This window comes from Mesoplodon densirostris, chromosome 2, assembly GCF_025265405.1.
Source record: "Mesoplodon densirostris isolate mMesDen1 chromosome 2, mMesDen1 primary haplotype, whole genome shotgun sequence".
Lineage (NCBI taxonomy): Eukaryota > Metazoa > Chordata > Mammalia > Artiodactyla > Ziphiidae > Mesoplodon > Mesoplodon densirostris.
The window spans coordinates 178,597,534-178,618,495 of NC_082662.1; the positions used below are offsets into that span (position 1 = coordinate 178,597,534).

Genomic DNA, 20,962 nt, shown 5'->3' on the forward strand with positions numbered 1-20,962 from the left:
TAATGCGATGACCTGATTAGAGCTGATGTTATTTTGTGAGTGCACATGTGTGCGCGTGCGCGTGTGTATGCATGGATGAGGGATGGATGCAGAAAGGAAAAAAAATCTAAATCATAAATATATTGAGAGAAAAGTTATACTTCATTAAAGTAGGATAACATGATAGAAAGTTACTAAGTGATTATTTAGGCTGGCTTGTGCATTAAAGGACTCTCTGAGGTGGCAGTATATGAGATCTGAGTGGCAATAAAGACTTAGCTAACCCTACATCCCTTCATCCTGACGACCTGTATTAGAAAAAAGTCTCAGAAGTGCTAAAATCTCAACCTAAATTGAGTATTTAAACATTATAATTCAAAGGTGAATTTGTGGAAGGAGAGGTAAACGACTACCTAATTATACTTAATGGAAAGTTACAGTAATTTACAAACGTCCATTGTTTACAAGTATTAGGAGATAACAAAACACTAGTGAAGTATCCTGAACAATAAATATGGTGTGGGAGACAGTGGAATTATGCTGATTTTTAAATTATTTATTGTAAACTTAGCAATTCTCCCCCTAACCTTTCAATTGTTTTACCCTTTAATAGTCACCTTCATTCTTGATTTGCTCTTTCTAAAAATATATTGGAAGCAGTTGTAAACTCATTGTTATTCTCTTTAACAAGTTAAATCAACACGCAAATATTTCTCCTACCTGTTATATTTACCCTGGGTCTCACGATCCCGGGGCCTGTCAGCCTTTGGAGAAGGTTAATCCAGGCTTTGCAGAAAGAGATGAACTGTTCCAAATACACCACCAAATTTAGAGGTTTTTTTTTTTTTTGACAGCTGCTGCTTACCTGGGGGAAAATGGTTTGGAAAGAAATATGTAAGAATTGGACTGTATAAATGTGAATTATAAAAAGACAAAATGAATATTATTTTCAAGTGCTCCACTTGAATCTGGTAATCCAATTGCTAATATGAAATTCTTCAGATGATAATAAAAGCGTTCATTTATTTTGCCCAAATTGATGACACAATCTTAGTGTTTTTTTGTTGTGAAGGGGTAAAAGACAGGAACCTTTGCTGAATGTTCTACATTTGACCCATAAATAGCTACTTTTGTTTTTAAGGCTGATATAATCCTTACCTTAAAAGAATGCCTATTTGCTGCCGTCATTTTTCTGTCTAAACCAAATTAAATGTGTGTGCTTCTCCATTACTGATTGAAGAAAAAACTGCTTAGACAATTACTGTCTCACCAGCTTTAGGGCAGAGAGCACCCCCTTTAAACAAGGGTCACCATGAAGACCTTATTCTCAATTCTAGAGTGTCTTCAAAGATAAAGCAATTCACATCAGATTTCATGATATAGTTCTCTAAAGGAGGTTAAAGAGATTCACATTTTTCCTTTGGCCTAAAATGGCTCTTCTTCATTTAGTTTATGAGACACATTTTCAATAAATTTTGCTCAGTACTCCTAGAGCTGGAAAATAAAAACAAAAAAAATTAAAAGGACACACAATGATAGGATGATAGGTACTTGTAGAAAAGCATGCATTTCTTTTAGGAATGTAAAATTAATAATCCATTAATTATTTAATGGAATATTCCACCTTTGTTGATGATTTTAGTAGGAGTAACTCCTGCAGAGTGGGAGCAGGCATTTTACTTCTGTTTTATTTATACAGCAGGACTCCATTTCAACTTACAAATTACTGCTCAGGATCTTTAAGATATCAGTTGAATACTGGCATGGGGTTGAGTTTTTGGATTGTACACAGAAATGATTTCCTATATATTCATCTACATATTGAGGGCTTCATTGCTGACCCTCGGACTTTGGGTCAGGAGTGAGTTCACATCTTTGTCTTACTCCCTGAAAGTATAAACAGGAATCCAGCGTCCAACATTTTCAGGCATGATTTGACCTAGTTATATGCAACTTTATAATTTAAAGAGGTTTAAAAATCTGGAAAAGATTTGGGGGAAAAGTGAGAAAGATGACTTTAAATTCAACACATTGAAAAGAAAATAATTTAAAAAAAGGATTGATCAGTATACATGGAAGGCTTGGGATAACTTATAAGTCTCTTTCCATTTTCTTATTTCTTGTGTTTTCTGTATTCCTTCCCGCAACTCACTTATTCCCTATCTTCTACCACTTCTGCCTTTTGCTAATTTCTATTAATCTTTCAAGTTAGTTTAGTTAATCCTTCAATCCTTAGTTTAGATGAAGCTTCATTCATTCAATGAAGATTTAATAAATTCCTAATATTTGCTAGTTACCGTTCTGGGGAATGAGGGAACAATAGTGAACAAAACAGTAAAGGAAACAAAGGCAAACCTCTTCTTATGGAGTTTAGATTTTAGGCAGGAAAAGGAGACTAAATAAAACAGAAAAATAAATAAAATATGCAATATGTTTGATGTGGGTAAAGAGAATAGTCTGATAGGGAAGGGAGTTAGCAGGGATCAGGCTACAATTGTAGATAGGGTATTAGGAGGGGTTTTGCTAAAATGACAGTTAAGGAAACATCTGAAGAAGATGAGGGAATAAGCCATCAGGTGTCTGTAGAAGCAACGTCAAGGAGAAGAAATAGAAAATGCAAAGGCTTTGAGGAAAATAGGTGCCTGGGATGTTTGTGGAGTACAGTGTAGCTAGATCAGAGAGCACAGGGGCATACTAATAAAAGATAAGCCAGAGGTAGCAAGGAGACAGATTGGGTAGAAATCTGTAGAACTTTTACTTAGTGTAAAAACCCATTGGTTTACATGTGGTAAATTAGTGAAGTTAGACCACACCTTCACACCATACACAAAAATAAACACAAAATGGCCTAAAGACTTAAATATAAGACACGACACCATAAAACTCCTAGAAAAGAACATAAGCAAAACATTCTCTGACGTAAATCGTACCAATATGTTTTCTTAGGTCAATCTCCCAAGGCAATAGAAATAAAAGCAAATGGGGCCTAATCAAACTTACATTCTTTTGTACAGCAAAGGAAACCATAAACAAAATGAAAATACAACTTACAGACTGGGAGAAAATAATTGCAAATAATGCAACTGACAAGGGCTTAATTTCCAAAATATATAAACAGCTCATACAACTCAATAACAAAAAAAACAGCCCAATTGAAAAATGGGCAGAAGACCTAAATAGACATTTCTCTAAAGAAGACATACAGATGGTCAAGAGGCACATGAAAAGATGCTCAACATTGCTAATTATTAGAGAAATGCAAATCAAAACTACAGTGTGGTACTACTTCACACTGGTCAGAATGGCCGCCATCAAAAAGTTTACAAATAATAAATGCTGGAGAGGGTGTGGAGAAAAAGAAACTGTCCTACACTGTTGGTGGGAATGTAAATTGGTGCAGCCACTATGGAAAGCAGTATGGAGGTTCCTTAAACTAAAAACAGTTGCCATATGATCCAGTGATCCCACTTTTGGGCACATATCCTGAGCAAACTCTAATTTTGAAAAGACACATGCACCCCAGTGTTCATAGCAGCACTATTTACAATAGCCAAGACGTGGAAGCAACCTAAATGTCCATTGACAGATGAATGGATAAAGAAGATGTGGCATATATACACAATGGAATACTACTCAGCCATAAAAAAGAATGAAATAATGCCATTTGCAGCAACATGGATGGACCTGGAGATTATCATACTAGGTGAAGGAAGTCAGAAAGAGAAAGATAAATACCATATGATATCACTTATACATGGAATCTAAAATATGATACAAATGAACTTATTTACAAAACAGAAACAGACTCATAGACATAGAAAACAAATTTATGGTTACCAAAGGGGAAAGGGGGTGAGGGAGGGATAAATTTGGAGTTTGGGATTAGTGGATAGAAACTACTATATATAAAATAAAGAACAAGGTCCTACTGTGTAGCACAGGGAACCATATTCAATATCCTGTAATAAACCATAATGGGAAAAATATGAAAAAGATTATATATATATATAATATATATGTCTAACTGAATCACTTTGCTGTACACCAGAAACTAACACAACATTGTAAATCAACCATACTTCAATTGAAAAAAAAAAACATTTACAGTCTTTTGCAAAAGAGTGACATAATCGGCTTTTGTCAAGAATCCTTGGGCTTCTGTCTTGAGAATATACTGAAGGGGAACACAGATTGAATCTGGGAGGCCAGTTAGGAGGCCATTGCAAAAATCTAGGGAAGAGTGGGCTTGGGCTAGTGTGGTAGCAAGAGAGGTGGTGAGCAGTGAGTGGATTCTGGTTATATTTTGAAAGGAGGGCCTCTGGATTTGCTGATGGAATGGGTGAGAGGCGTGAAGGACAGAGAGAAGTGGGGGAGGACCCTAAGGGTTTTGGGCTGAGCAACTGGAGGAAGGGAGTTGCAATGTTCCAAGGTGGGGAAGGCTGTGGAAGACAGGTTTGGGGCATAAATGTTCTTGAATGATCTAATACTCTTCCAAGAAGAGTTGTTGAATAGAAAGATGGGTATACGGTCTAGATTAGAAGTATGAGTTAGAGATAATCATTTGGAAGCCATCAACCTAACGATGGTATATAAAGAATTGAGGCAAGGTGATGTTATCAAGGGAGTACTTACTTATAAGCAGAAAGGAGAAGAGATCGAATGACTGAATCCTAGGGCACTTCAGCATTTACAGGTCCAAGAGGATCCATTGAAAGAGACTGAGAGAAGCAGCCTGAGGGGTAAGGGGAATATTATGAGAGTCTGATGTACAGGCAGTCAAATGACAGAGGTATTTCAAGGAGGGGGGAATGATCAGCTCTGTCAATGCCACTGATGGTTCAAGAAAGTTGGAAACTAGGAATTTACTGTTTGCTGGTGACCGTGATAGGGGAGTTGTGGTGATGCAGCTGGCATCAAAATGTTGACGTGTTCGAGCTTGAGTGGCTGGAGGAATGCTTTCATGGAGAGAGTAGCCTGGCACAGGTGTCAAGACCTAAGTGTGATGAAGAGGTCTCTTTCGGGCTGTGTATCTGGCCATGGCAACTGGATTTTGGTTATGTATAAGAGAATTAATCAAATAAGTATGTTATTGAAGATAATGGGAGCCAGGTTTCTCCCTTTCAGAGAAGGGAGTTACAAGTATGAAAAGAGAAATTAGAATGAAACTTAGAGTATTGGATCAGAATTGAAATTATCAGTGTAGTCCCATTTCATGTATGTATGTGTGTGCGTAAATATATATATATATATATATACGCACACACATGGATAGACATAGAAATACTATATAAGTCAATGTGTAGGTGTCTATATCAATCTAATCTATCTTTCTATCTTCATATTCTCTACCTCTGTCCACTAAGAGGGAGTGGGAGGGCGTGGGAGTAATAGGATGTGTATACGGCACTGAATCTTTGTTTCTAAACCATTTGTCACTTAAGGAACCAGAATTCCTTGGAGAAATGGTTGATTTCAGGGTCAGGTCAAGGAAGTATGGGTCACTCATTGTCTAAACATGGAATAACTTGAGCACTGAAATACATATTGAGTGCATTTATTATATTCCACTGAATAACATAAGGATTCATGAGTCCATACAGATACAGTTAAGTAAATGCAGGCAATGAAAGCTTAATAAAGAACAGGATATCTGCCCAAAGTATCTGCTCACAAAATGCTTATTAATTGCAAAGAGAAATTTTGTTTTTTTACATAAAGAAACCTGGCAGATACCATCTTAATCCAAAAGATTAAAGTTAACATCATCAATAATGGAACAATTAGAAATTATGTAACACATAAGATGTAATAAGATGATCTCTGAATCACCTGGATCTAGTCAGGAGGAAACAGACAAATTCAGATTGAGAGGCAGTCTACAAAATAGCTAGACTGTAGTCTTCAACAGTGTTAAGATCATGATAGTCAAGGAAAGATTGAAGAACTGTTCTACATCAAAGGAGACCTGAGAGCTGTGACAACTAAATTGGACATGTGACCCTGGACTGGGTTTGTAATCTACAAAGGACATTTTGGGAACTATTGGCAAAACTTGAATGGTGTCTGAGGATAAGGTGATAAGGATGTATCAGTGTTAATTTCCTGATTTTGATGGTTGTATTATGATTATTTGGGAGAATATCTTTTTTTTTTGGTACCAAATGCATTACTGTATTTGGGGATAATGGGTAAATCAGTCAGCAACTTAATCTCAAATGTTTCAGAAAAAACTTCTTGTACTGTTCCTGCAACTTTCCTGTAATATTGAGTTGTGTTTTTTTTTAAGTAATAAAAACCAGAAACTACTAATTGAGACTAGGAAATAGGAAAAGAGAAGCTGGGCAACGCAAGTATAGGCAGCTCATAGGAATGCCACTACAGTGGGAAGGAGAGAAATGGGGAAGTATTTAGAGAAGACTTCTAAGATTATTTTTCTCTTTCTCATCTTTGTCCCTAAGCACTTTATTCATGTTTATTTTATTACATTTTCCTACCTGGCATTGAAAATATTTTTATATGCCAGTTTCCATTACAGAATACAAACTCCTTGAAGAAAAGGTCTGTGTTTTATATATGCTTTATATGTAACATAACACTTAGCATATTATAATGTGCTCATTGAATATTCAAACAACTGAAACATTTTCAAAAAACCTATGGTTTTAAATAAAGGGTATGATGTACAATTTTCTTCCTAAACATGGAAGACAAAATAAGAAGTTGACTTTTTAAGGAGGGGAATTTGTAGGCATAACAAATAAACAACTTCCAGATTTGGGGATATAAAATGCTGAAAAGGTTACTAAGGTGTTTTACAACTAATTCTAATAATCTTTTCAAAGTCATCTGTTCCATATGGATTACATAGAAAAAAGAACTAATGATACATTGAGATAATTAAGAGTGTAGAAAATTGTGATCATCTCTGTACCAAATGTGAAATTGTGCATGAAATGTTCCTAGACAGTATCTACAGAAAATGAGCTGGCTCTATTCCCATTCCCTAGGAAATCAATAGTAAATCAAACCATTGGCAGATTTTTCTATTTTATATATATATATATATATGTGTGTGTGTGTGTGTGTGTGTGTGTGTGTGTGTGTCTTTGTAAATTGCTTTTTTTTTGGCATGAAGAGAGTAATTTAATAGTTTCAGACGAAGTGGCCATGAGAGTTTTACATCTACTCAAGATAGGACAAAGAAAACTACTTAGATTCCTATGTTAAATTTCTAGAGATTAATTAAGTTGGAGGCTTGTTCTTAGGAGGTTACAGTATATGGAGAGAGAACTGTAATGGATGTCAAGGGTGAGTAGTAAATCCAAAGCATCATACTTAGGGTGAAAATGTAGTACACTTAGGCATGGATCACTTCCAGGGCCTGGCTTGTCTGAGTTACTCAGAGAGGAAAAAACAAAAGTCTGTTTGTAGGGGACAGGGGTCTGGTGGGGAGCTGGTGGGGGGATGAACAGGGCAGGGAGGAAGGGAGAAGGGCCCAGGGAGAGGAGTGTTGAAATGAAATGTATGAGCTCATGGGAAGTGAAAAAAAGAAACAAAAACAAGCAAGAAAATCTTGAGGAATATAGCTGTGTCTGAAGTCATTTCCCTGTAGCCATCTTTCATACAAAGAGAATGAGATATAAGATGTTATCGGTAAATCAGCCCAGTAGTGGGAATGCATGCACACTGCAAGTACTTGTGGGCAACTCATGTGGTTAATTTCTACCAAACCAACCTTCCAAGAACAATTACCTCAACTCTTTTTTTCATGTTGTTTGTATAAACATAGCATAGAAAATATTTAATAGAATGGCATATTTATTCATAATTATATGATTCTATAAAAACCCATGTTAGTAAATAAGGTTACTTTACAAAGGTGAAGAATTCCTGTACGATATATTTTATCTGTTAGAAAATGGTGCCTTTTCTTTATTGCTTACAGTTGCAGAATAGTGTAGACTGTGTTGGTGCTTTCGTTTTTGGAGTATCTATTAGTCAGTCAATCAATTAGTATTTATTGAGCTTCTGCCCAGCATGTAGGGCATGCTCATCAAATTTGCAAATGACACAAATCTTGGAGGATGTTAAATACATTGGATGACAGACATAACATCCAAAAAGATTTGACAGCCTGGAGCAATGGGCTGAATCTAACAAGATGAAATAGAATGTAGATAAATATAAATTCCTGTCCTTTGGTCCAGAAAACTAACTGCCTATGTATGGGATGGAGTAGATATGCTTTAACAGTGATGTAAGTTAAAAAAAAAAAAAAAAAAGACTTAGTGTCTTAGTGACTAGTCAGCTCAACTTAATTTGTTAGTTTTAGTTGTATGATGTCATGAAATCTAGCATGCAGTTTTGGATTATATTAAGGTGATAATCTTATTTCAGTTTGGCGAGAGACCACATGTAGAGATTGTAGTATTTCTGGAGCCACATTTTAAGAAGAGAGAGACCCAGAACCATGTCATATTTAGAACACCACAGAAACTAAGCACATTTATCTGGAAGAAGGCTTAGGAGAAAAATGATATGTGTGGACTCTCGTGTGGAAAAGGGATTGGATTTTTTTCACGTAGTCTCAATAATTAGAGCTGGGGCCTACGAATTGAAGTTATAAGGAGATATCTTTCAATTCAATCATTTATAGTAGTAAAAGCTGTTCAAAGATGAAAGAGTTCCCAAAGTCTGCAGAAGCAGAATACTGGAGTAGGTAAGCCTCAGTGTCCTCATTTTGGGGGTAATAACACGGTAGAGGGGCAATCTGAGAACCCAGTGAGATACTATAAGTAAAGCACTCAGTGCACTGCCTGGCAAATGGCAAGTGATTATATAGCTCATTGGAGTTGTTACTCTTCTTATTATGGGAGGTGTTGATACAAAGCCTGAATCATCACTGTGTTGAGTTAAAGCCAAGAAACTCAATGGGTGGGTCTGATAAACTAGATGGTGGTTATTTCTGAATGCTCGCTGGGTGCAATCTCTGAAACCAGTTATTCTTCTATGTGGCTTTGAAGAGTGTAACCTTTTTTAAAAAAAATTCTCTGTGATTCCATTTCATTACTTGCAGATAATGCCAAACCTGCCTTGGGTTGTTGTAAGGATAAAAAAAAAATGAATATATATATAATTTAGAACAATGCTTGACATGCTAGTTTTTCAATAAATGAGAGCACTTTTATAATGCTGAAGTAGTCAACAAAGGATCGTTGTAGGATACAGGACTTGAGATATATGTTTTGAAAAATATTAAAAACTTAGGTAAATGAAAAGCAGTAGCAAGGTTATTTCCATATGGAAATAGCTTGAATTAAAACATGGAGATGGAATTAAGCATTGTGGAATCATCAGACAGTGAAGAAACCTCACCAGTTAGGTGAGGTTGGCTACTGGTGACCAGTTAGAAATAAAAGTGGATAGAATGAGTGAGGGAAAACCTAAGAAGGCCTTTGGTTTGGGATGGTAAGCAGAGTGGCATTCCACATGCTTTCAGGTAGGGGATGAAACATACATGTGATATTTTAAAATAACCTTATGAAGTTTTCAGAATAAATTGCCTTCCTTATGCTTAAAAATTATAGATGGAATAGTTGAATCTTTTATGCAAATCCTTCTTTATCCTAGAAATAGAAATTCTATTTCAGGGCAATTTCTATTTCAGAAAGTCCAAAACACTTTTTCCTCCATAAAGTTTTCCCTTCAGATTCATATCACAGTGGTTTTCTTTTTTGTTTGAAATCCTTAGCATTCAAAATGTTTTTTGTATTTGTATCACCCATCATCATCTTCTGAGAGTGAATTTGAATTCACGATCTGTTGCCAGATCACTTTGTGTTAAATCTATGAAAAAGGTGTTTTTCAAAAGGCTTAAAATGATTTTGTTTTAAAATGAGACCCATCACATTAATGAAACTGATATTCTTGGGAGGCTTATAAGTTGGTTCTAGGAAGACAAGTCCCACAGAGAAGGTCCAAAAGTAGTTTATACACCACACATTCGTGGATTAAGGTGTAACTTCTCAAAGCAGCTCCATAAAAAAAGACAACACTGCATTAACTGCACGAAGATTCAGTACATAAGTAAAAGACAACCGTCATCAGTTGTAGTGACTCAGACACTATTTAGTAAGCTAAAATCACTCTTGTTTCATACCTACAAGCTCCTTGAGAAAAAGGACAGTGATTTTATTTTCTTGGTGTAACTCATAGGGCCACTGTGGGTGCTGGGTTAATGCCGTATTGAATTAAATTTAAATTCAGAGGATATTGGCGACAGGAAACCTATAAAACTATTTCTCCAATGAGGAAGTCAGCATAGGTACTCTGCCTTTTTGTTTCCCAACCTGAATCAGCAGTTTTTTGTTTTCCTTTTTCTTTGCTGTTGTTCCTGGTGGTGGTGGCCTACAGGAGTAGCCTAGCAACAGACGTTTGGCGTTTCAGTGGCACGGGTGATTGTTGACAGTTACAAGGTGAACTTGGTTGTATGTTTTCCCTTGGTAGCTTCTCAGCCATTGTGTGACCTTCTGGAATTCTGAATTATGCTCCTCTCTAATCAGGCATGAGAATGGTTAGGAATTCTGTATTTTAAGTCTACTACACCCTTGTGCTCAAAGGAATGAGTACAGCCTATCCCAGGGACACCACATTTGACTCCCCCAAACAATGGCTAAAATAAAATTTGAAACCCTGAGAGAATGAAGGCTGGAGAATGACTTGCTCCCTTGTATCTTCATTCCAAAATGTTTTTGGACGTCTTATGAAGGCGGTTAAGGCTTTTTCTACAGCTGCTATTGGTTTTGCCAATTCATTCCTTCAAGCCACACCAATAAACCTGTACAAACTCCTCTAATCCTCAGAGAGGTGGAGAAAAAGATAGGTGGGAAGTGCACTGTAGGAGAAGGCTTTCTTTTCACAGGTGAGAAATTCCATCGTGTATATTCCTATTCCCCTAAATAACTGGCAAGAGGATCATCAGGGTGAGCTATTGCAAAGAACCACCATCATGGTTACAGCTTCAGTGTGTTGGGGCCCCAGACCTGAATTGCAAAGTAGCCTAGAGGATCCTGGAATATAAAACATGGTACAGAACACCAGAGAGGATTTAATCTTATTTATTAAAAGGTGGCTGCAGGGGGGTGGCAAAAACAGGCGACAGTGACTTGGGATCATCATTAATCATGTTTTAAGTACCAGTAAAGTGAAAACACTCTTCTGAAATTCACTGCAGTGACACTGAATCCTTCTACTAAGCAAATATGTGATGAGTTGATAAAAAGAAAAAAGAAAGGAAGGTCCTGAACTCTTGACTACAGATATAATACAGTGAATACAGACAATCAAAAGCATGCTTTCTATGTGACTCAAAATAAAGGTGCACTTAAACTTGTAAAAGACAACATTTTTTTTTTTTTTTTTTTTTTTTTTTTTTTTTTTTTGCTGTACGCGGGCCTCTCACTGTTGTGGCCTCCCCCATTGCGGAGCACAGGCTCCGGACACACAGGCCCCGCGGCCATGGCTCACGGGCCCAGCCTCTCCGCGGCATGTGGGATCTTCCCAGACCGGGGCACGAACCCGTATCCCCTGCATCGGCAGGCAGACTCTCAACCACTGCGCCACCAGGGAAGCCCAAGACAACATTTTTATTTGAATGATATGACAGAACTATCACAGGAGTGTTACCTGCTATAAAGAAAGCCAAAGAATGATTACCTTTATTAGACCAGTGACACTGAGCTTTAGCCATACATTTCTAACTTCTGTCCTTCTACAGAGACAATTTTCTTTTCTTAAATAAACTGTCATGCTGGTGTTAATATATTGTTGCCTCTCTCATGCTCTGAGAATACTGCTGATATAAAACATGTATATGTTAGATTGGTAATAGTATCTTTAGTGTAGCTGACGAGAACAAATGTGTTTCCCTCATGGCTGTGCTAATGTGATAAAGGAAAATTGGCTGTTCATCAGCTTTTGGCTGGGTAAAGACAGTAGAGATGGAGCCACATTCTTTTTTATGCATTAATACCATCGAGAACTTTGCACGAGTTATATTTCATGTGCCTGCATGTTGCGCAAAGATGTTGTAAAACATGAGATAATGCTACAAATAACAAAGTAGAAAAGCCTGTATCTTTTATAATGATAACAGTCAAACACCAAATGACAGTAACAGGCTGTAAAAAATGAGATGCAAAAAAAAAAAAGCCACAGTGGTGGTGTATATCCAGGTTCATGAGGAGCTAGTGTGTGATTTTAGGTCTTTATGTTAAAGCTTTGTTTTATAATTAAGTAAAATGCGACACAGGGTCAGTGAGTTTAGGAAAGAACATGAAAGCAGGTTTTAAATGAAAGCAGTTTGGGTAGCGTGGATAAAAGCCATATTGAATAGGTTTTTGAAGAATTGATTTTGCCAAGAAATTATGATGTTAATTTCTAGGTGTGTGTGTGTGTGCGTGCTTATTTTTTTTTTTTTGAGAAGCAGTTTGAAAAGAGTTCAATCATATGATTTAAATATATCAGAGGATGGTTATTTTTGTCAATTTTTGTAAGGCTCTTTTAATAGAATTTCATTTTGAATGCTATGATTTGATATTTTTAAATTAAAATGTTAGCATCTGACCTTCAACTACAAGGCATTAAATTTCTCAATGAAGTAATCTGCATAAAAGTTTGATTGAATTGACTATTCAGGGATCAACACAGACAAAAATTTCATAACTTTTTATGGTGTAATCCAGGGGTGGTCAGACTACAGCTCACGGGACAAATCTGGCTGGCTACCTGTTTTTATAAAAGTTTTGCTGGAACACATCCATGCCCATTCACATACATGTTGTCTCTGGCTGCTTTCCTGTTACAGCAGAGTTGAGCAGTTGTGACCTGGACCGTTTGGACCACAAAACCAAATCACTTGGCAAACAAATAAAAAAATGTTTATTCTCTGGCTGTTTACCGAAAAAGTTTGTTTACCCCTGATGTAGAGAGTTGTTAGGTTGCCCGATTAATTAGCCTAGAACATGATTGGCAGTTTTTTATGTTATTCTATATTAGAGAAGTATAGATGAAAATTACAGACTAGATACCAACACCTAAGAAAGTAAATGTTTATAAGGAGCCTTTTGTACTAGCAACCTAAACTGAATTATATCCATATGTAATGCATTTTTGGTATATCTGGTTTTGAATATTTTTGCCTTTTGTGTTCATTTCTGTTTGTTTCCAAATATGACTGTAACAAATTTAACTAGTAGCTAAAGAAACAACATGTCTCCAAAAAGACTTACAAAGGCATGGCAGTCAGAGCTGTTAAATATATGGGACAAACAGTTATGCATACCTGTGAATACCCTGGTAGATATGACCCCAGCACAAAACTATAACATATAGGTTTATATCTAGATGTACAAACACAGGACATATCATTAAGCCATTAAAATAAAATTCCAGTCCTTCCAGCTGAAGGAAGTGGAGAAGTAGGAAATTAACTTGAGAAAGCCTGCTGAAGTGTAGTTATTATAAAATAAAAGGTTATGCAATCAAAATAATAACGGTGATAATTTCTTACAGGTATATCAGACAAAAATCAGTTTCTTCGTCAATGGTTTGGAAGAGGATAATACAGCTTTTGATGCAAGAACTCTAAGTGGTTCAATTACAGATTTTGCCTCTGGTACTATGCAAATAGGACAGAGCTTAAATGGTAAGAGTCTGACTTCAGAAAATTATTTATTTTATCCAATTACACTGTTTCTTAAAAATTGTGTCAAAAATAATATTTTAAAATACCCAGGTGTATTTGTTTCCTAGGGCTGCTGTAACTTTAGCACCAACTGGGTGGCAGCTTAATTAAGCAGATTTCATCCTCTGGTGGTTCTGGAGGGTAGAAGTCTGAAATCAAGGATTCAGCATTGGTTTCTTCTGGAGGTTCTGAGGGAGAATTCATTCCATGCCTCTCTCTTTCTGTGGCTTCTGGCGATATTTAGTGTTCCTTGACTTGTAGCTGTATAACTTCAATCTTTGCCTCCATCTTCACCTGGCCTTTTCCCCTTCTCTTTTCAGGACACTTGTGAACAGATTTAGGACCCACCCTAATCCAGTACTGTCTTGTCTCAAGATCCTTAATTACATCAGCAAAGACCCTTTTTCCAAATAAACTCACAGTTGCAGGTTGCAGGTAGTCTTATCTTTTGGAGGCCATTATTCAACCCACTATATCAGGGAATCTTTAAAATTAGAATGTCTCTATCATTTATTTTTAAAGTAAGAACACTATGTAATAAACTATATCTTTTTAAAAATTTATTTTTTATTGAAGTAAAGTTGGATTACAATGTTGTGTTAATTTCTACTGTATAGCAAAGTGACTCAGTTACACACATATATATACATTCTTTTTTTATATATTCTTTTCCATTATGGTTTATCACAGGATATTGAATATAGTTCCCTGTGCTCTACAGTAGGACCTTGTTGTTTATCCATTCTATATATATCAGTTTGCATCTGCTAACCCCAAACTCCAACTCCTACCCTCTCCCACTCCCCTCCCCCTTGGCAACCACCAGTCTATTCTCTATGTTCATGGTTTTGCTTCCATTTCATAGATAGGTTCATTTGTGTCATATTTTAGATTCCACATATAAGTGACATATGGTATTTGTCTTTCTCTTTCTGACTTACTTCACTTAGTATGATAATCTCTAGTTGCATCCATGTTGCTGCAAATGGCATTCTTTTGTTCTTTTTTATGGCTGAGTAGTATTCCATTGTATATATGTACCACATCTTTATCCATTCATCTGTTGATGGACATCTAGGCTATTTCCATGTCTTGGCTGTTGTGAATAGTGCTGATATGAACATAAGGGTGGATGTATCTTTTTGAATTATAGTTTTGTCTGGATATATGCCCATGGGCAGGATTGTTGGATCATATGGTAATTCTATTTTTAGTTTTCTGAGGAACCTCCATACTGTTTTCCACAGTGGCTGCACCAACTTCCATTCCCACCAACAGTGTAGGAGGGTTCCCTTTTCTCCACACTCTCTTCAGCATTTGTTATTTGTAAACTTTAATGGTGGTCATTCTGACTAGTGTGAGGTGGGACCTCATTGTGGTTTTGATTTGCTTTTCTCTAATAATTAGCAATGTTGAGCATCTTTTCGTGTGCCTCCTGGCCATCTGTATTTCTTCTTAAACTATATTTTCTTTCTCTTTTTTTTCAGGTTTGTATTTTATTGTATGGCTATTGTTAAAGTAGGACTTGGAGTATTAGACAGAAACTGGAAAATAATAGTCAACATGGAATAAACTGGATTAATGGTGTTCATATCTTCCCACCCTAAAAATGGGCCATGTAGATTAAGAAGATAATATGCATCACATCCTGAAAAGAGCAGAAGTTGTATTTAGACTTCTCTTGAAATAGCTATCACAGTGGTCTATAAATTGTCTACATTTTAAAATGGGAATGTGAATTATTTTATATTATTAAGAAATGCTCATTATAAGAAAATCCAAACAACACAGAACTCTATAAAATAGGAAGCATTTTCTTTTTTTGACCTTCATAGAGAGATATAGTTAACTTTGTTATACCCTTCCATCATTTTTGTACATATAGCTAGAGATATGGTTATAAATATAATAATTTTCCAAAAATGAAATTATCATACATATGCTTTCTCTGAGCCCTCTAAAAATAAATACTTCCCCTCCAAATGTTATGAGAAACATGTCAGTATGCCTTCTCATTTAAAATGGCTGCACTGTGCACAACTGTATAGCTGTAACCAAAACTTTTTAAACAAGATTGTATTGATGAACATTTAGGTTATTTCTACTATTTCAATATTATTAGCAGTTATTTGATAGAAAACACTAAATATATATATCTATATATTATATCTGTGTCTGTATCTATCATGCCTATACACATATACATATATATGTATTTGAACAATTGCCTGTGCAGTTCCCTAAGACCTTTTACTTTGGCGTCAATTTCCCTGATTTCAAATCACGTCTCTCTACTTACTAGCCATGTGACCTGGAATAACTTTTTAATGTCTCTAAACTGTAGTTACATCCAATTTAAAATCATGATGATGATGATGATATTACAGTCCCATTGTAAGGATCAAATGAGGTTATGTCATAAAAAGCACTACTATTTTTCCAGCATCTGGTACCTAGTAGTTGCTCCATATTTGTGGAATGAATGAATACTGTACCTTGTATATACTAAATCATATTGATATGTAATACTATTATTAATATTATAATTATTTCCCTAACATGAATCAACAGACGTTAAATAGGTCAAAATATATGGTCATTTTAAAATTTTAATACATATGAGATTGATTACCTTAAAGCATAATAACAGATAATCTCCAGAAAGGTTGTGAAAATTTACAACCTGATTTAAAAATATAGGTAAGTATTTGCCTCCTTAAACAGTAACTGACCTAACAAATTATCCTTGGTTTTTTTCACTTTTGTCATTCCTCTCATTGAAAAATGTTTTTGTACACTGCCTTAGAATTATTTGGCCATTAGTGAGGTTGACTGGCTTTCCACATATGTCCTGATAATTTGCATTTCATTTGTTAATTCTGTATTTATAGTCTGGAATTTCTTATTTGTAAAAGCTCATTAATGCTAAGAATATTATGTTACACAGGTTTTCGTTAGTTTTTAGATAGTCTGATAACTTTGCATTATAGAAATTAAAAAATATTTTAAGTTTTTAATAAAGGCAAAACATGCATGTAACATAATGCATAAGTATTAAGGGGTACAGCTTTATAAAATTTTAATTCTATGTAATTCTCATCCAGAATGAGATCATCAAACATTTCTTGTATTAAAGACTCCTAGTGAATACCGACTCTAAAGGGAAACAAGAATAGCGTTAGTAAGGACCTCTATTGGCATAGATTAGTGTTGCTTATTCTTGAATTCTCATGTAAATTAAATCATGAAGTAGGTACTCTTTTGTGTCTAATTCCTTTTCTAAGCACTATGCCTGTAAGATTTATCTATATTGTATGTTGCTATTTCTTTAAGCTTTAGGAAATACTTCTTTACTTTTTCAAAGTGGGTATTCTAACCAACGATATTTGAGAATTTTGGAGATCCGTGTCCTACCAACACTGAGTATTGTCATATGTTATTGTTGTTTGCCATTCTGGTGGCTGTATGTTTCATTTCCTGATGATTTATGATGTTGAGAGGACATTTTCATGTGCTTTTTGGCCATGGCTATGCTCTTTTGTGAAATACCTATTTAAGTTTTTGCCTAATTTTAGTTGGATAGTTTGTCTTTTTATTACTTACAGGAGCTCTTCAGTATTTTGAATATGAGTTCTTTGACAGATACATGGACTTCAAATATCACCTTCTGGGTTATAGCATATACTATCCTTTTACTTTGATCAACAGATATTCTTAATTTTAGTGAAGACCAGTTTACTAACTTTTCTTTCAAACCTAATACTTTTCATGTCCTGTTTAGAATATCTTTGCAAATCCTGAAAGAATAAAGTGTAGGAGAACACCATAAAGACCATAAAGATGTTCCCTTACACTTTATTTTAAAAGTGCTATCATTTTACCTCTCAAATTTAGATTTATGTTCTTTCTGGGGTTGATATTTGGGTATGGTATGAAGTAGGAGTCAAGATCCATTTTTTTTCCCACCTGAATATCTAATTGACCCAGAAACATTTTCATCACTTCTCTACTACTTTGCAGTGGTAACTTTGTCAAAAATTATATATCTGTTATGTGAAAATGGGTTTGTTCCTGAGCTCACCGTTTTGTTTCAATGATATATTTGCCCATACTTATCATTAAAGCATTTAGTTTTCATTATTGTAGCTTCATAAAAGTCTTAATATCTAGAAGTAGTTAATTTCTCCAACTTTTTTTCCTTCAAGTTTGTCTTGGCTATTATATGAATTTTAGAAGGAGTTTTTCGATTTTCACAAAATTTTGAGGGAATTTAAATCCTTAACTCAATTTTGCAAGAATAGACAACTATAGAATATCAAGTCTTCCAATCCATGAACATCATATACTCCTTACTTTCTCCCAGCAATGTTTTTAGTTTTCTGTATAGCGTCTCATTCATATTTGTAAGACTTAGTCCTGTGTATCTGTTGGTCCTTTTCTTCATGTAATTTTACTTCAATTGTTTTGGAACTTTATTCTCTAATTTTCTTTCTGTTATATAAAAATGCCATCAATTTTTATATTGACCTTAAGTCCAATGACCTTGCTAAATTTTAATTCTAATAGTTATAAAATCCTATCATATATACATAATAGGCACTCAAATCTTTTCAAATGTTTGCAATAAAGGAATAAGTAGTCATGGTTTTGGAGTTGTCACATAGATATTTATGGGTGTTATTAATTTTGAAACAATGTAAAATTTTAATTTCCCCCTATGACCTGAGTTATCTAGTTTAAAGAAAAAAGTATATATTTTTTAATTTTCAAAAAACATTTTAAAACACTGTGGTTAAATTTCCAGGCTCTGGGGTCAGATAAATTTAGGGTTGAATTCAATTTAGTTGTGTATCTTTGGTCAAAATATGTATCCCTTTTAAGTCTTAGGTTTCTAATCTATTAAATAATGGTTTAATAAATGATTCATGGGAAAATTATAAGAATTATATGAGACTGTGTATGTGTAGTATATACTGCTTGTCATATTGTAAATGTTAATAAGTGACAACTATTATTAACCTCTTTGAACATCTATTTTCTTCTTGTGAAGCAGAGATAACAATTACTTTCCATAGAATTGTTGAGAGATCCAAAGAAAAATGACTCTATTATTTTAATTTGTATATTCTCTTAGATCAAGCTAAACTTATGTGAAGAAGTAATATTTTAAGGAACCAATATATTTAGAAACTTGGTTTGAGTAATTAGTATATTGAAAAATTTTATAAAGTACTCTGCCTGCAGAAATTCTTAATAACACATTACATCTTGTGAGCCTTATTTCAATATTTAACTCCCATTAGCACTTCTAAAAGTGTTTTATTGCCCCAAATGTTGCTCAGAGTAGTAGACAGTGCCATAAATTTGTCCACTCTGCACTGTGGGGTTGAAATGATTTGCTCCTATTCTATTTCAGTATACAAAATGTTGAATTAATGCTTCCAAAGGACTGTGTGGACTGAATATGACATTTGTTTTTAAACTGCAAAAAAATTGATTCAACTTCTGATTGGAAAACACGTCATTGGAAAAGGGGTTATTTCCAATGTTACTTAGTTTTTGTTACAGTTTTTCTCCTTAAGTACTGAGCTTCGGAGAACTACAGGAAGAAAGAATATTTTAAAATAATTTTTATCTTTTTTCCCATCAATTTATAGGTATGGTTGTACCTACTGTATCTTTTCTCTAATTAGAGATGGCAGATAGACTGGCTCATTACTTCTGCCTAATGAGGCAGGCTCCATGCCACCTCTCTAATCAGAAAAGAGATAGGTACAGAATGTTCCCACGGACTTACTATAAATCATTTTCTTTCTCTCACTTGCTCCTTTTTTCAATAAAAAAATTAAGTCCCTGTCCTCCATATTTTTGTCCACATCCAAGATGGTTTCATTCAGGAGAGGTAATTGTGCGAGAGATTACCGCGAGCTGGATTAAAGGTGCTCTCATGCAGCACCGGGCTGGCTGTCTCTGCTTTGGAACAGATCCTACCTCAAACACAGGCATATCAAACGAAGGCCTATAGGAAATCAAGATGGCTTTTCTTACTTTCTCTGGTTAGGCTTAATTGGTTTCTTTGGTTCTGTACCCAGGAAGCAACGACTTATCACATGAGTATTGGCTGCTAGAGAGCCTTTTCTTTGAGTCTCATTTCTAACTAGCATAACTTTCTAGAAAAATATGTTGCCAATGACACTTTCTGTTGCTGTGAGCCTTGTCTTTGCCTCACCTAGGAAATTAATCAGTGGACCAGATGAATGCTTTTTCCTGAGCTCTGTATCTGTACTAATGGGATATGTATACGTATAATATGTACATATTAACGTGATATCTGATTTGCTTGGACTGATTTCTAAATATACAAATAGAAACACCTTAGACCATCCATATCAACCAATATGTATCTGTTTCTTTTTAGAATATTTTCTTCCAGTTGTGTGTTTATTTCAATGCCTCCAGTTGGGCATAAAACCTAGAGGAGTTGTGGTAACAGACATGTAATTGTAAGCAATCTGTAATGTCACTGTGATAATGAACTACAATAGCCCTCCACATTGCGGATTTAAAAATACAAAATCGGGCTTCCCTGGTGGCGCAGTGGTTGAGAGTCCGCCTGCTGTTGCAGGGGACGCGGGTTTGTGTCCCGGTCCGGGAAGATCCCACATGCTGCGGAGCAGCTGGGCCCGTGAGCCATGGCCACTGAGCCTGTGCTCCACAACGGGAGAGGCCACAACAGTGAGAGGCCCGCGTACGGCAAAAAAAAAAAAAAAAATACAAAATCATGTGAATCCAAACTTTCCCGAGCTATTTCTGAATTCATTTATCAACAGAATTCTAATTTCCTTTTAAATGTGGGCATCTCTACATGATGCATTTAAAAGTGTGTAGCACTTTCTTAAGAAGGTAATTGGTCATTAAGAAATCAGTGGATGTTTGTTATGTAGCTGTGAAAGTGAATATACAGAGAACAAAACGATAATCATCTGAAGCTAATGCCAGCTTCCCTTCCCTTCATGTTTTCTACTGTGTGTTGTATCTTAATTCACCTGCTTGTTCTTTCTAGAGTTGGAATACTACTTTTATTTCTACTAGTGTCCCAGAGGTTAACATTTCTAACTTCAGCGAGGGTATAGAAAGTCAGCTTTCCTTTTAGTTTTGCTGAGATTATGCTTAAATTTTTCTAAGAGAATTTTTTTTCGGGAATTAGATAAAAAGACAAGAAATAGAAAAGTATAGAAA

The 20,962-nt window shown here is 35.3% G+C and overlaps 1 protein-coding gene across 1 annotated transcript in view; it reads left to right on the plus strand.

Moving 5' to 3' along the window:
* The window catches only part of USH2A (usherin), a 790,488-nt gene that overhangs the window by 38,420 nt on the left and 731,106 nt on the right, over positions 1-20,962 (plus strand). The window contains exon 3 of the mRNA XM_060088664.1: positions 13,552-13,684. Within this exon, the coding sequence (XP_059944647.1) occupies positions 13,552-13,684 (133 nt within the window). The remainder of the gene's footprint in view (positions 1-13,551; positions 13,685-20,962) is intronic.